The following is a 14,377-nucleotide window of genomic DNA, read 5'->3' as shown; positions in this document are numbered from 1 at the left end:
TTAAGAGAGTCTTGTGACTTCTTAAGAGCTCCCCAGAGGTCACATTTCTCTCTTCCACCTATCCTTGCTTCATTTAAAAATAGTCCAGTCACTGCTCATCAGTGCACTGGAAAGTAAAAGGGAATAATGGAGAATTTCAAAATACGAGGCAAGAAGCTAAAAGTTGAGATGAGCTTAAATTGTTCAGCTCTATTAATTTGAGAAATTGGATGGAGCCAAAGTGAACAATAAAGTAACAAGGATAAATTTCTACTGCAAAAACAAAGAGCCTGTGTTAAATAGTTACAATTACAGATTATTTTCTTTGGGCTCCCGGGAGTCCTAATGCCACTGTTTCCATTCCTTCCTCTCCTGTGTGGCTTCCCCATTGGAAAGAAAACTGCCCCATAGTCACAGCAACAACACCACAGCAGGGAGCAATTCACCCCAGTTCCTGTTGCCGGCAATATATTTTGCTTTTAGAGCTTTATGTGAAAAATTAAATATTTCCTTAGAGTGTCTGTGGGATGGTCACAAGCCTGTATTTTGGAAAGGCAACACAAGGCAGCCCCACCTTGGCTGGGGCTATTCCCTCTGCCAGGGCTGGGTGAGGTGATGGGTGTGATTGATGCCCTCAGTGGTCCCTACAGTGAGAGGGAACCTTTCTCTTGGGTTCAAACCCTGACAGAAAATGCTGATGAGTATTAAAATTAGTATTAGGGGCCAAAAAATGCCCTGGATTACTCATGATCCTTGCTTGCTTAGATATTGGTGAGGAAAAAGTTCTTGTCCTGCCCACTTCAGAGTCCAGGGTATCACTTTTGGCTTTTCTGCCCATTCCAAGACCTTTCCTTGGTGGGAGGCTCTTGGCTTCAGGCTTGGAATCCCACACATCCCAAATAGTTCACAGCATATCCAATATTTAGAAGAGAGAACATGAACCTGGAGGAGACAGGCAGAGGTCAGGGGCACTCTGGGGAACCTCCCTTAGGAGTGCTGGAATTTTGGAGAATCATGGAATGGTTTGGGTTGAAAGGGGCCTTAAAGGTCCTCTTGTTCCACCTCCTGCCATGGGCAGGGACATCTTCCACTAAGCCCAGTCCTAAAAGGTAAGCTAAGCTCAGCCTTTAGAGGCCAAAGCAAGGATCACTCACTGTGCTCATCCCAGGGTGACATTTCTGCCACCAGGACTGAGAGACAATTCCTCCAGGAGCAAAACTATGAGCTGGCTGTGTCACTCTGGCCAGCCCCATGCCCCACAGGAGCCCTCAGCCCTGAGGCTAAGGCATGCTCAGTTCTTTGTCTTGATTAAGCAATTGGCACACTTGGAAAATCTATCCCATGACTATGAGAAGAAAAGGAATGATCCACCAGATGTATTGTGTTGACAAGCTTATTTGGGGGGGGGGGGGGAAATGTGCTGCTCTACCCCAAAACTTGTGGGAAAGCTTATTGATTAACAGTAATGACACCAACAACAATCTGATTAGGCTTCTCCAGGCAATATTCACTTGAGCATTATCAAATATAACCCTCCAATAAAAGGTTTTGCTCAATACTCATCTGTTTTGTAAGTAGTAGTTAAATATGTGTTACAAACTCAAGTGGTAAACTATTGCAAAGCAATGAACCCTGAGCTCCCAGAACCTTTGTTCTCAGCAAGTTAGAAAACACAGCAAAACATGAGGAGTGTATTTTTCACACTCAGAAAATCATAACCTCCAAGAGCTGGGAGGATTCCAAACTAGGTTACAATTTTCTATCTGTCCAGGTTCATCAGGTGTGCAGGTCCCTGCAATATTTCTCCTTGAGCTGGAAATAAGGATTTCCTCCTTTAAATCAGTTGTTTCCTTCCTGCCTTTGAATAACTAGACTAGTCAATTCAGTAGTGAAAGGCACTGGCACAAACCCACAAAAACAGAAGCTGAAATTGAGTGTTCACCTGAATTTGAGGAGGCAGAATCTTCCCACTTGTTTTGAGAAATTAAACTTGTGTTGATATCTCATCTGTTCCTCCTAAACACAACCAGACCACTAAAAAAACCCCAAATCCTGTTGCAGGCAGCAGGTACAGCTCCAGCTCATTAACTCTGAGCTGTCAGCATTGGTTAACAACTCTTTCCTTCTCCTATTTCCATGCGCTGCAGATGAACTTCAAACGCCTGGCCAGGCTGGTGCCCCAGTTCCTGAAGGTTCTGAAGCCCACGGACAGGGTGCTGCTTGTGGGGACCACCAGAAGGCCCTTTGATGCCGGTGTGGGACCTCTCTGCAAAGCTTACCAGAAAATCATTCTCATTCCGAAGCCTGACTACCTCACAAGATTTGGCAAGTATTTCAACTCATCCTCGTGGTTATTCCTACTGTTTAAAATTCTTGTTTATTGGCTGGTTATCCTCAGAACTGTCCTTCAGCTCAAGCCATGCCCCTGGTGTATCTCAAGTCCTGAAAATTTAGGTTAAATCAATACAGGCTACTCCAATGGCTAAATACAAAAAGTAGGAGTTGGAAGAAGAGTTTAAAATACTGTTCACCAGCAATTCACATTTTTCCATGAGTTTAGTGTGCACCAAGCTCAGCCTGAGCTGGTTCCCCCCTGTAAGAAGCACAAGATCCTACTTCAGCACACATTTTCTATTTTAAGCTTTTATTAATTTTTTTTTTAGCACAGAGATTCTGAATTTCTAGTTCCAGTTTGCAGGTCTGAATTTCCAGTCTCCACACTCTAAACAACACAATTTCTCAACGTCTCCAAAACCAAACCATGTCTGGAGGACTAAGTTTTCCCCTCTCACAAATTCCACTTTTTGTGCTTACAGATCACGAGAGAAATTGTAGAGGCATCCGTGATTTTACATGTCTGGTCTATCAAATGATAGACCTCCCAAATTCTAACAAATTCATTGAATATTCTATGTACTGAGACTGAAAGCTTGTAAGAAAAGACAAGGGGGTTTTTTTCTAGCCGTGTAAATTGGTCCAATAAAACAAACTTCCAATGTTTTGAGATTTTAAGCACCCTGAAGTCTGCAGTAAGTAACAATGAAAGAAAACACATTTGGCTCAGGGGCCTTGCCACACAGGTACTCTTTGCTCTGTCCACAGTGTCACCTTGTCACAAAACTCTTACAAACACATTGTGCAGTCCAGTTTCATCCTGCATCCCTCAGAGGCAGCCAAGAGACCCAGATGATGCACATTTGGGCAAGCCCAAGCTCATTGTAAATCTCTTCCACGTTCCATCATTTCCCTGCTGTGGATGGGAAATGGTACCAAGCAAGGGAACATGTGTTCCATGTTAGGTTACAGCTCTGAGGAATTATCTCTGAGAGATAAGGGGACATGAGCAAAACCCAGAGAAAGGAGGTGACAGAAGCTGAATTTATCTGTGCTCGCTTCTGGGGGTTGAACTGTCACATTCTGGGACTCTCACCACAGACTTGGAGTCCAAAAAAAAACTGGCCAGCTCAAGGAATTTTAACTGCACACTTAATAATGCCCAAAACATAAACTTGTGACATTTTAAAGCAGGATAAACCTGTAGCTTTAATTCTTTGACATTGCCCCATTTCAGACAGTGCCTGATTTGTTCTTCAGCTCCAACCTTCCCTGAAGTTCTATGGAAATAGGATCTTCACCTCCCAAGCCTGCACACTTTTCAGTGCTGACACCCCATTTGAGAAGGAAAGAAACTTGTTTTGACAGAAAAATAACAACATAACAAATACCTGTAAGCCACAGTGCACAGCTACCTGTCTGCTGCACCCTCCCTCTGGTTACAGACCAGAGTATTCCAATCTGTGCTCAGTGGGAACAGTAAATATACAATGGAAATCATTAAACTGGAAGATTCACAATCCCATACTGATTTTTTGCCATTTATCACCCAGCAAGGCAGTGCCTTGTGTTACACACCTGCACCAGGAGCTGCAGCACACAAGGTATGGCCGTGCCTCCTCTTGTGTGCATCAATTCCTCTTTTATGAATTAGTGATTCAGCCAATATTTATCGAGCTCAAGTGGGAGACCACAATTTGCTGGAGTGAAAAATGCAGTGCAGAGCTGTCAATAGTTATGGGCTCCAGCCCGTGCTATCGACGTGGCAATCCAGGGAAGAGCAGGGCAGCTTTTCCAGCAGCATCAACCTCCACCCAACATCTTCATGCTAAACCTGAGCATTCAGGCACACCAGACTCAAAATGTCTCATTCAAGAAACTTTTAAACCTCTTATCCATAACCCTCCTAATTTTTTCTAAATATTTCTACGTAATGCTTTAAAGTAAAGCCTAAGGGGACAACATCAAAGTTCCCCTAAATTCCCCTCAAACAGATCCTTACTTAACATAAAACAAACCAAAAGACTGGTATTATTCCTACTTTTTGGAAGCAAAATCTCAGCCACTTCACAACCCCAAAGAAACCAATCATGTCTCAGAGATTCCCAGCTGAAAGATACAACCAGATTCACCTTTCAAGTAACAAGCAAAACCCCAATCACAGAAAAGTTGCACCTTGCAACACCTGCCTGCATAGCTGGAAGCCTTTGGGACATGGAGTCACCCCAGCAGTCCTCAGTTCAGCAAGAATAAGCTGTGATGAGGATCAGAGGAATAAAAGCAGGCTGTTGGTAATGGTACTTAACTCTGCACATCCAAATGGGAGCACTGGACAGGTTCTGTGTGTGCACACAAGTAGTTCCTTCCATTTTTACATACATACCCACCCTACTTTATATGCCTTTAGTGACTTGCTGAAAAGTACTGAGTGGTGGCCAAAAATTATCAGTAAGGATTTAAAAACATACACATGCCTAAAGGCCTCTGTGCTGCAAATCTGAAGATGAAGGAAAGCACACAAAAAAATGAATCTTGGCTTTCCTGATCCATAGTCCTTATTTTCTTGTTTCAGGTTTCAAAGTAAATAATAATAAGATATCTTTCCTCAAATTCCTGTCTTTACACTGCCTGTTTTCTCTGTCCTGGTGCTCAGCCCTGTGGAAGCACTACATCCTGCAGAGCGGTGGGGCCCTCACCAAGCTGGTGAACCTGAACTGCCTGGCCCATGTGTCGGATGGCTTCACCCAGGGACACATTGTGGACGTGGTGCATACCGTGCTGACTGAGCTGAGGCTGCTGCAGATGGACAGGAAGCCACTGAGGACTGCTGAGTTTGTCACCCCTCTGGCCAGACACGACCCCGTGTACAGAGAGGAGGAAGAAACATTTCAGGTGACTCCCAGAGTTCTGTTGGCTGTCTTTGAGCATTCCCTGCCATGTCCAGCTACACTTGATGTAGGGACTTCACTGTTTAAATGACAATTTAGGGCTCAACAGCACCAAACCTATCTCCCCCAGTCTGGGGATGTGCCAAACCAGTCATTATCTTGGCAGCACAGCTGGCAGAGTGCTTTGGTGAACCTGCTGCTGCTCATGTTGAGCAGAGTGGCCTCCATGTGCGTGGATAAAACACACGGGGACCATTAATTCCATGGTTTTGTCCTTCTGAGGTGTTCAGCACCTCTGAGAGCTGTGTTCAGAAAGCCTGAATGTATCACCTTGAGAAGGCAAAACACCTGGCCATTCAGTGTCCACACAGGGATCAAGATCTAAGCCCCTCTCTTAAGTAATTTCAAACAAGAATTTCCTTAAAAGTTTTAATTTCAGGCTTTAAAATAAATGAGTTTCTTCCCTCTTCTCTTCCTGCCCTCGGGTCTATAAAATCCTGAGGGCAAAACTGAGAGCATTTGAGGTGTATTTTATTCACTGGCACAGGGTGCCCAGAAAAGCTGTTGCTGCTCCCTGGAAGTGTCCAAGGCCAGGTTGGATGAGGCTAATAGTGGAAGGTGTCCCTGCCCATGGGCTTTAACCCTTCCAAACCAAACTAGTCTGTGGTTCTGTAATTCTCCACATGCCTTAAATATCCAGGGATCACCTTCTCAAGCCTGGTAAATGCTACAAAACCCTTGGCCACTTGGCAGAGAGTCCCAGGGAGCTGCAGGCAGCCCACACCAGGGGCTTGATGCCTTGGGAAGGCTGACCTGAAACAGAGACTGAACAGAGCTAGAAAATAAAGCAGATATTTATTGAAAGGCCTTAAAGGGTATGCCTTGGGCAGGACAAGAGCCTGACCAGGACTACACCCAAGGTGGACTTAGAATGGTCATAAAATGAATGACCAGTCACGAGGTCTCACACTTCTATAAGTTTTGGTCCATTTGTATATTGGGGTTTAATTGTCCAATTACAGCTTCAGGTTGTGAAGTCTCATCCTTTTTGTTTCTCTCTTCAGCCCACCCTTGTTTGTGCTTTTGGGCCTGGAAGTACTTGTTGTCCTTGGCCTTCAGCAGGAAAAGGATTTGTTTTGTCTCCCTACTCTGTAAAGAGAGCTTACTACCACTTAATATGAGGCTCAGAACTACACCTCTAGGGAGCACAGAATCTGGAAACATGAAAGCTAAAACTTAAGGCATCAGGCTCCCAAAGAGCCAAGACCTCTGAACTGCTCCAGGAGACCCCAAAAGAGCTTTCTCCATCCCATACCCCCAAATAACTTCTTCTGCTTATAAACCCCTCACTTTCCCTGGCTGAAAGGTTTCCTTGTTTTCCTGCTCCTTGAATCCCCCAGCACCTCCCACCACAAACACGATGCTGATTCTCACAACTTTCTCCAAGGCTTCTTCCCCTGCTGACCTCATGATAGTGCATATTTCTCCCAGCCCTGCTGAGTACTTCCTCATTTCCATTTAGAGCCATTTGGCTCACTCAACACAGGCAGCATTTGTGATATTTGGCAAATAACTCTTCTTTTTTTTTCCTCATGCTTCCTCACTAAACCAATATCTCTCCTCAGGGAAAGGCTAATGGTTCAGTTAGCAGAGGGAAAAAAAATACTCCATCATTCCCAGCTCCAAGTAGTAATCCATTTGTACCCTGAAACATGAGAGCAAGTATTTAGTGCGAATTTAACTTGAAAATATTATCCCAGTCACCATAAAATGTGCCTGTTTTGTACAGCACAAAGTGCTCAGGCAGCGCTTCATTTGGAGCACAGCTCAAATGATCCTGTCCTCAGTATCCCATGGCAATCATCTCCTTGCATTAATTAAAGCCCTTAAGAAAGTATTTCCTTTTATCTCCTGGAATTTTGGTTCCCTTAAATGTCATGGAGCCTTGCTGCAGCACCTGTGATATGGCACAGGGGAAGAGGATTGTCAAAATAGCCTTGTGCATTAATTAACTCCAGTAATCCCCATTCTCTCCTCACACAGAAGCCCCTCTTCCCAAGCTCCCAATCACTGCCATTTCTGGACCTTTCCCCTTGCTTTGCTTTGTCCCTTGTGGAAGTGGGGCAGCTAAAACACTGTGTTCAAAGTGAAGATTAGCCTTGTGATGAATCTTTGATTTTTCTTCCCTGGAAGCATGAATCTCCCAGTCTGACATTTATATTCTGCCAGTGTTCCAAAATGAGTATAAATAATGCAAAGTTTGTGACAGTGTGATTTCTCCCTTCCATTTACTCAAATTTCTGCCCCAATTACACATCTACATTTTCTGAAATTACACATGAGTGCACCAGGGTGGTTGATACAAATCCTTACATAAGAAAGGACTTCTGGAGAGGCAAAGCCAGCTAACCACACCAGTTCTGCCTGGTAGTGACTGGACCAAAATCATGGAATGGTTTGGGTTGGAAGGGACCTTACATCTCACCTTGTTACACCCCATGCCATGAGCAGGGACACCTTCACCTAGACCAGGTTGCTCCAAATCCCATCCAACCTGGCCTTGAGCACCTTCCAGGGATCCAGGGGCAGCCACAGAAATACCTAAGAAAACCCATTCCAAAGCCTGTGGACATCATTCCTCCAGAAACCAAATGTTTTAACTCTGGTCAGTCACTGCTCCCAGTAACTTCCATCCCCAGTTCAGATGCTGGTGATAAATGGACTTTTATTTTAGCTGTGTCTGACGGGGTGGTTTCATTCATCTCATGGAACAGTTATACCACTTAAAAAGACGAAAAGTTACTGTCGTGCACTGAAATATTTGCACAAAGAACTGGGAAGAGAACAGAAAGAGAGATCCCAAGTCTCTTGGCTTCTCCTGCCAAACGCCTCCAAGTCCTTTGCCACTGACCCAGAGCTGACAGGGAGATGATCACCCCACAAACAGCTCCTTCCACCCCACCAAGCTCCCAGAAAGCTCTTGGCAAAGTTTTCCTACTCTCTCCACCTCCCACTTAAGGTCTGGAGGGTGTTACACCCAGGACAGGACACAAACTGGGGGAGAAATAAAATCTCTGTGGCCTGATGGAGCCTCATTCAGGTCCAGAGATATCACTGGGCTCTCCTGGCTCCCCTCAGATACTGCTGGAGAAAGGCAATTCCTGGTGGAGCCCAAACTCACAATCACCACCTCGTCCCTCTCATGGGAAGGGCCAGAAGCAGCAAGACATCCAACTCAGTTGTTCTCCCAAAAACAGGAATAGTTTAGCCTGGGACTAAGGCAGCAAAATTCACTGGGAGCTGTGGGGTTCCTGCCCACCACCATCCATGGCCTGCCAAGATGTGGGCACACAGGAGGCTGGAGGATGTTTTTATCAGTGAGGACAGGGTTTCTGGAGAAGTGCTCAGCTAATTTAGATAGTGAAGGCAGAATTGCAGTGTTCACCAGCCAGCTGGGTGTTTGGCCCCTGTCAGCCACCTGCTGGCAGTATTTATCTGGAGGGTGCCTGTCATCATCAGCCCTTCCTGAGGCCCAGAAGAAGCTCTTGAAAAGATGACACCAAGAAGGACCATCTGGGGTCAGGAGAGGAACATGTGGGGTTTTCCTTCCCTGTAGCCTTCCAATACCTCTTCTTCCAGCTTCTCCTCCTGTAACACACACTGGGCAAGTGGACAAGGCAAATTCTCCTTAGTAGGCTCAGGGTGGAAGCAGGGTTTGGGATGGATCAGATGGAAAAGGCAGACTTTGCAGGGTGTCATGTAGGGAGGGAGGTTGGAGATGACATGGGCAGAGGAGGCAGAGATGTGGCATTGAATGGCAGCCCATGGTCAAGAAGGAAGACATTTTATCAGTCATGGTCAATGCCTGGCAGGATTTGAATCTCTGGTTTAGGCAGGACTTTGTTGAGAAAGGTCCCTGTACATACAGGGAAGGAGTAATTCCTACCCAGTGCTGACTTTAAAGCCTCCCCTTCACATTATTCTCACACAGCCCAGAGCTGCCTCCCTGACATCACAGCCCAGGAGCTGGGCAAGGCTGCAGAGCAACTCCACCAGAATCATTTACAAGTCACAGGCCTGTGAACAGGCATCTGAAAGCAATAAACAGGTTCTTAATGTTCGGGGTTTGTTTTGCTTCCTAAGCTCCCTCATCGAAATCAAAGCTGTCTGGATCGATTTGCGGAGGCACGAGAAGGGGATGATTTGTCTGTTGCCAAGCCTGGAGCAGAGGGAACTCTGACAAGAGCTATATTCTCTGGAAATAGGGTTGATCATGGAATTTAACATTTCCATAACTATAGCAACACAAATGGCCCAGCTAAGTATTGCTGTTAATGAGACTCAGCTCGATCAATTGCTGCACTTCTTGGTAATAATAATGTTCTCAAGAGATCTGAGGGTTTCATTTTGGCTTCTCCAACAGACAGCCTGGATTTTAAGAGGTTTGGGAGGTTTTTAAAAGAATGCTCCATTATAGTAGTAAAATGTTTAAGTGGTCTGCCTTGCCCTGGTTTTTTATTTCTTTTAAATTTTATTAAAACATACAAATGCTTTTTGATTCTCCAGGCCTGGTATGCCAAGACCCCGATGGGGAAAGCGTGGACCGCGGCACAGGCAGCAAAGGAAGAAGGAAAAGGAAAAGGAACGAAAGGAAAAGAAAAAGGAAAGAAAGGAAAAGGGAAAAAGTAACTTCGTCAAGGATTGTTCAGCTGGCCCTACCCAGCCATAACTCTGCTCCACTGGGAAGGCATGGCAGATTAATGCTCCTCAAGTTCTAGGTACTCCAGGGAAGGAAATTCCTCTCCAAATGAATTTTTCAAAGTTAAAAAAAATCAGACGAGATGTGACATGTAGCTCTGAGAGGATAAAGAGTTAATGACCACTGGCTTGCTCAAGCATTATTTATTCTGAGATTTTAGGGGGGCAGAAGGGTTCATTTCTCAGGCCTGTAACATGCCATCAACTTTCAGGCCACACTCATTTATTTCGGCAAGTAACTCTCCTTAAAAATTGATGTCACTTTAATGTCTTTCATTACTTTAATATCCTATATGCTTTATAAAACTAACTGCTTTATATATCTGTGGGTCTAAAGCCTTACAGTCCTCAATAAAACTATTACAGCTATAAAGACTGCTTTTTTAATTGGGATGGATTAGGAGGCACTTTGTGCAATCCACCACAAGCTGAATATTTACACAGCTGCAAGAGGAACAGCACTTGCACGTTTTGAGGCCTTACCATGGACAAATTCATGTATGTGGGTGTCAGCAGAAAAAAGTCAAGCATCCAGGTGGCAATATGGGTGGATGTCCACCCAAAATATCTGGTTTTAATCTATTTTGCCATAGAAAATAATGCCTAATTAGCTTGTTTGCACTAACAGCAATGTGTTTGTTGCCTAATGCACCTTGTTTACTTACAAATCAGCAATTTTGAGAGCAAAGGATTTATAAGGAATGCTTAGAGCACTCTAAAGCTTTGGGACATCCTACAGGACACTGCTGGAACCAGCACCACCTTCATGTCAGGCACAGGATCATATTCACCAAGGTCTTCTATAGGTAAGAGCCACAAACATCAATTTTTCCCTCTGATCACAGAATTCCTATGTGGACTTTAAAAGAGGTAACTGGAAATACACATCCCCAGGGAGCTGAGGAACCTCTCTGTGCCTGCATCAACACCCTGGGAGGTACATGTTGGACAGCGATGCTGGAAGCGGCTGCTGGGAAGAGGATGGTATTAAGCCCCTCCTGCTCCTAAGAGGAAACCAAATAGAAAAAGGCACTCCTGGGAACAGGAATGCCTGAGAAAAAAAGGCCTGGGAGGATTCCTGAGTGTACCTAACTGTATAGAAAATTATTTGAGCAGTTGTATCACTGTGCACACTGGAGGGAACTGCATGGGTTTGGTTAATAAAGGGAATTTTCTCCCTATAGGCTATCCCAGCACATAGAATAGAGCAACCCCAATTTGGGATTTTTGTAGTCATTTCTAGCTATACTTTGCTCTCTGGTACAGGACTCCCCATGATTTCACCTTTCCAAGCTTGTGGCTGCACCTCCAGCCCTGCCAAGGAGATCCAAGCAGTGAGAGAGGAAATTCTTGTTCCATCTCCCCTGTGCAGTCCCTCAGGATATTTCTGATGGACACCAGCTCTCCCAGCAGTAATCCAGCTGCTGGAATCCCCACATGAGCTGCCAGCCCCTGGGTTCAATCAATTGCAACAGTGCAGCTACAAACCTTACCTTTCCATCCGTTATTCTTTGGAGCTCCCCAAACTCAGCAGCACCCCCCAGTTTTATCAGATAAGGTGCTTTTAACTTCATCCTTGAGGAGAAAAGCCAGGCTCTCCACAGAGGTGCCAGGGTTGGTGTTTGAAAACCCCTCATCTCCGCTCTGATCTGCAAGGAAAGTAATTTGGATAATTCTGCCCTCAATCTTGCCGACAGCAGAGCCCTCCTCTCCACGCCAGGTTTGACAGCCCGGCGTGATGTGATGAAAGGACCACATTTCAGGAGGATGTAAGCAAGCCCATTAACTCATATTTCAGCAGCTTCACTGCAATCTCAATAGCAAAGTAAAAGCAGCTGACTGGTAACATCCATCTCCGGGGCACGACGCCGAGCCCGTGCAGGGAGGATGCTGAACTCCCACAGACCTGCAGGTTTCCCCCAATATTCACCTATTCATGGGGGGGAAAATACCAGGGAATTTATCCTTTACTGTAGCTTGCACTAGTGGCTGCTTGCATTTATTTCTTCCTGTGAGGATCTAGAAGCAACAACTGGTTTAACTACAAACAGCTCTGTGGGTGCAGGAGGTGACCAAGTGAAGTGTCCCAGGCTAGGCTGGACAGGGCTGGGAGCAACGTGGGATACTGGAAGGTGTCCCTGCCCATGGCACAGAGTGGAACTGGATGAGATTTAGGGTCCCTTCAACCCAAACCATCCCATGAAGCAAAAAAGCTCTGCCCTGTGGGGCTGCCAAGCCCCTGCTCTCCTCAGGAGAGGCTTCTTGTGGGGACAGGGAGGGAAGAAAGAGAAGCAATTTTGATGCTGTTTATAATTATTATTACAGAGAGTGCAGCTATTTGAAAAATGAATGAAGCAGCTGCATCAAGCAGAGCCAACACAGATAGTAATTTCAGTGTCAGTAGCTGAATTATTCAATGAAGTAGCTCTGGCTGGATCTCCAACATCCTTCCTACTGGGAGGCTCTGGCAGGAACACCTCTAGAAATGCTCCTCCAACATCTCCACCCTGAGTTCTTTCCTGGGAAGAAGTGAGAAGGTCATGGCTTTGCTAAGCCCAGCACTCCTGCACTCTGCTTTCCAGCCACAAATCTGATGGAGGAGGAAAATCCTGCCTCCTGCACCCAGCCAAAGGTGAGCTTTGAGGGACAGCAAGGAGGGGGCCAGGCTGCTCTGCCTCCTGGTGTGGAGGTGGTAGGCAATCCAGCAGCAGCAGCAAAGTTGAGAGGAGAAGCTGTCATGCTCATTTATATATGTAAGTGATCTAGAGAATTATCAGCTAAATTATTTAAATGTCCCATTACTATTAAATTACTGGGCATTCATTGTAAGAACAGTCATAATACAGTAACTAATTTGGTATTAATGTGAATGTCAGCATTTCATTGCAGTTATTTTGTACTTCATCATCAGATAATTTACCAATAAATTAATTGGCTTAATTGCTTCCTGCAAACCCAGGAGAACTACATATGACATGACTTTTTTATAAAAGTCTTCATGTTCACTCCTCCCTCCATCCTCCAATTTTATCCACACCAAGCAGGAATCCCTCTTTGGAACACCTGGAAGGGGGAGCAGAAGAAATCAAGTCTTGGCATTTCCCTGTCCTCTGGATTTTAATGTGCTTTAAATACTCCACAGGCCACACTTGGAGTAGGACGGGATGCAGGGAATGGCTTCCCACTGCCAGAGGGCAGAGTTAGATGGGATATTGGGAAGGAATTGTTCCCTGTGAGGGTGGGGAGGCCCTGGAATGGAATTCCCAAAGAACCTGTGGCTGCCCCTGGATCCCTGGAAGCGTTCCAGGCCAGGCTGGATGGGACTTGGAGCACCCTGGGATAGTAGAAGGTGATAAGTTGGAAATAGATGAGCATGAGCTGTTCTGCTCCTCACCTGCACCATCACCTCCAGAGATAGGATTGCTGGGACTGCCCCTGCCTGCCTGAAAGCCAACTGCTCCAGCACTGGGGTTTTACCAGCAGCACTAAAACTTTCTGGCAACCATGGGGAGTCTCCCAGAGCTCCCACCCCCTTTTCCCCAAGAGCTCCCAAAAAGTTTTCTGCTGTTTTCTCCTTCAGCAGATGGGGGGAAAAGACTCCATCGAGAGCACAGTGGGGAAGGACAGCTCCTTCCTCCTTTTTCTGGCTTTAAATGTTTTCAAATAAGTGAACAAGGCTCTCGTGCAGAGTGCAGTAGGCTCAGTGCTCCTGCACCATCAGGGAGGGATCAAAGTGACTGCAAAACACTGAACCTTTACTGGTGCTGATTTTCCCTGCTCCTGTGCAGCCTGCAGCAGCCAGGCTGGCACAGGGACCAGCTCCAGGTGGGAGCAACCCAAGGGAACTCATCACACCCTCCCTGAGATGGGTCCCAAGCACACAGCACCTGTGGCAGCCCGTTATTGAAGTTGCCATCAGAATTAAAAAAACAACCCAACGTTTCCCAGCAAAACCCCCCAAATCCGGTAACACAAAGTGAAGCTGACTGTTCTATTAACTCCCATCCTGCATCAGCAATTTTCTAAAGTGTGGAAACATTATAATTGACTTTTCTGCTAGTAGCAAAATGTCATTTTTCCTTAATACTCCCCAAGTCAGTAACGCATTTCAAAAATCTCCGATGCCACTACCACAACAGGACTTACAAATTAGCACATTTTTAGCTTTTCATTAAACACAATGCCAAAAAAAAAAGGGGGGGGGGGGGGGGGGGGAAGAGAGAGAGAGAGAAAGGGAAAAGTCTTCTCGTATTAGGGTTTCTCTCCTCATTATTGAAAGTACTGCGACTTTGGAACTTCTCGCAGCAAATTATAATGCACTCAGCCTGGGGCCATTGTAAATCAGGGCTTCAAAAAAGGTGTCATGTAGTCGGGCCCTCTTCAAGCACTGAAAATATCGGAGTCTATTTGAAAACGCC

General features: G+C 45.5%; 1 protein-coding gene across 1 annotated transcript in view; it reads left to right on the top strand.

Moving 5' to 3' along the window:
- DRC11 (dynein regulatory complex subunit 11) overlaps positions 1-10,317 on the top strand; it is a 98,598-nt gene extending 88,281 nt beyond the window's left edge. Inside the window, exons 17-19 of the mRNA XM_083864600.1 lie at positions 2,127-2,304; positions 4,967-5,205; positions 9,768-10,317. Coding sequence (XP_083720726.1) covers positions 2,127-2,304; positions 4,967-5,205; positions 9,768-9,890 — 540 coding nt within the window. The 3' untranslated portion in view covers positions 9,891-10,317. The remainder of the gene's footprint in view (positions 1-2,126; positions 2,305-4,966; positions 5,206-9,767) is intronic.
- The last annotated feature ends 4,060 nt before the right edge of the window (positions 10,318-14,377 follow it).

Source organism: Zosterops lateralis, assembly GCF_965231275.1.
Source record: "Zosterops lateralis genome assembly, chromosome: 7".
NCBI classification, from domain to species: Eukaryota; Metazoa; Chordata; class Aves; order Passeriformes; family Zosteropidae; genus Zosterops; species Zosterops lateralis.
This window is presented reverse-complemented; position numbering and strand designations above follow the sequence as displayed.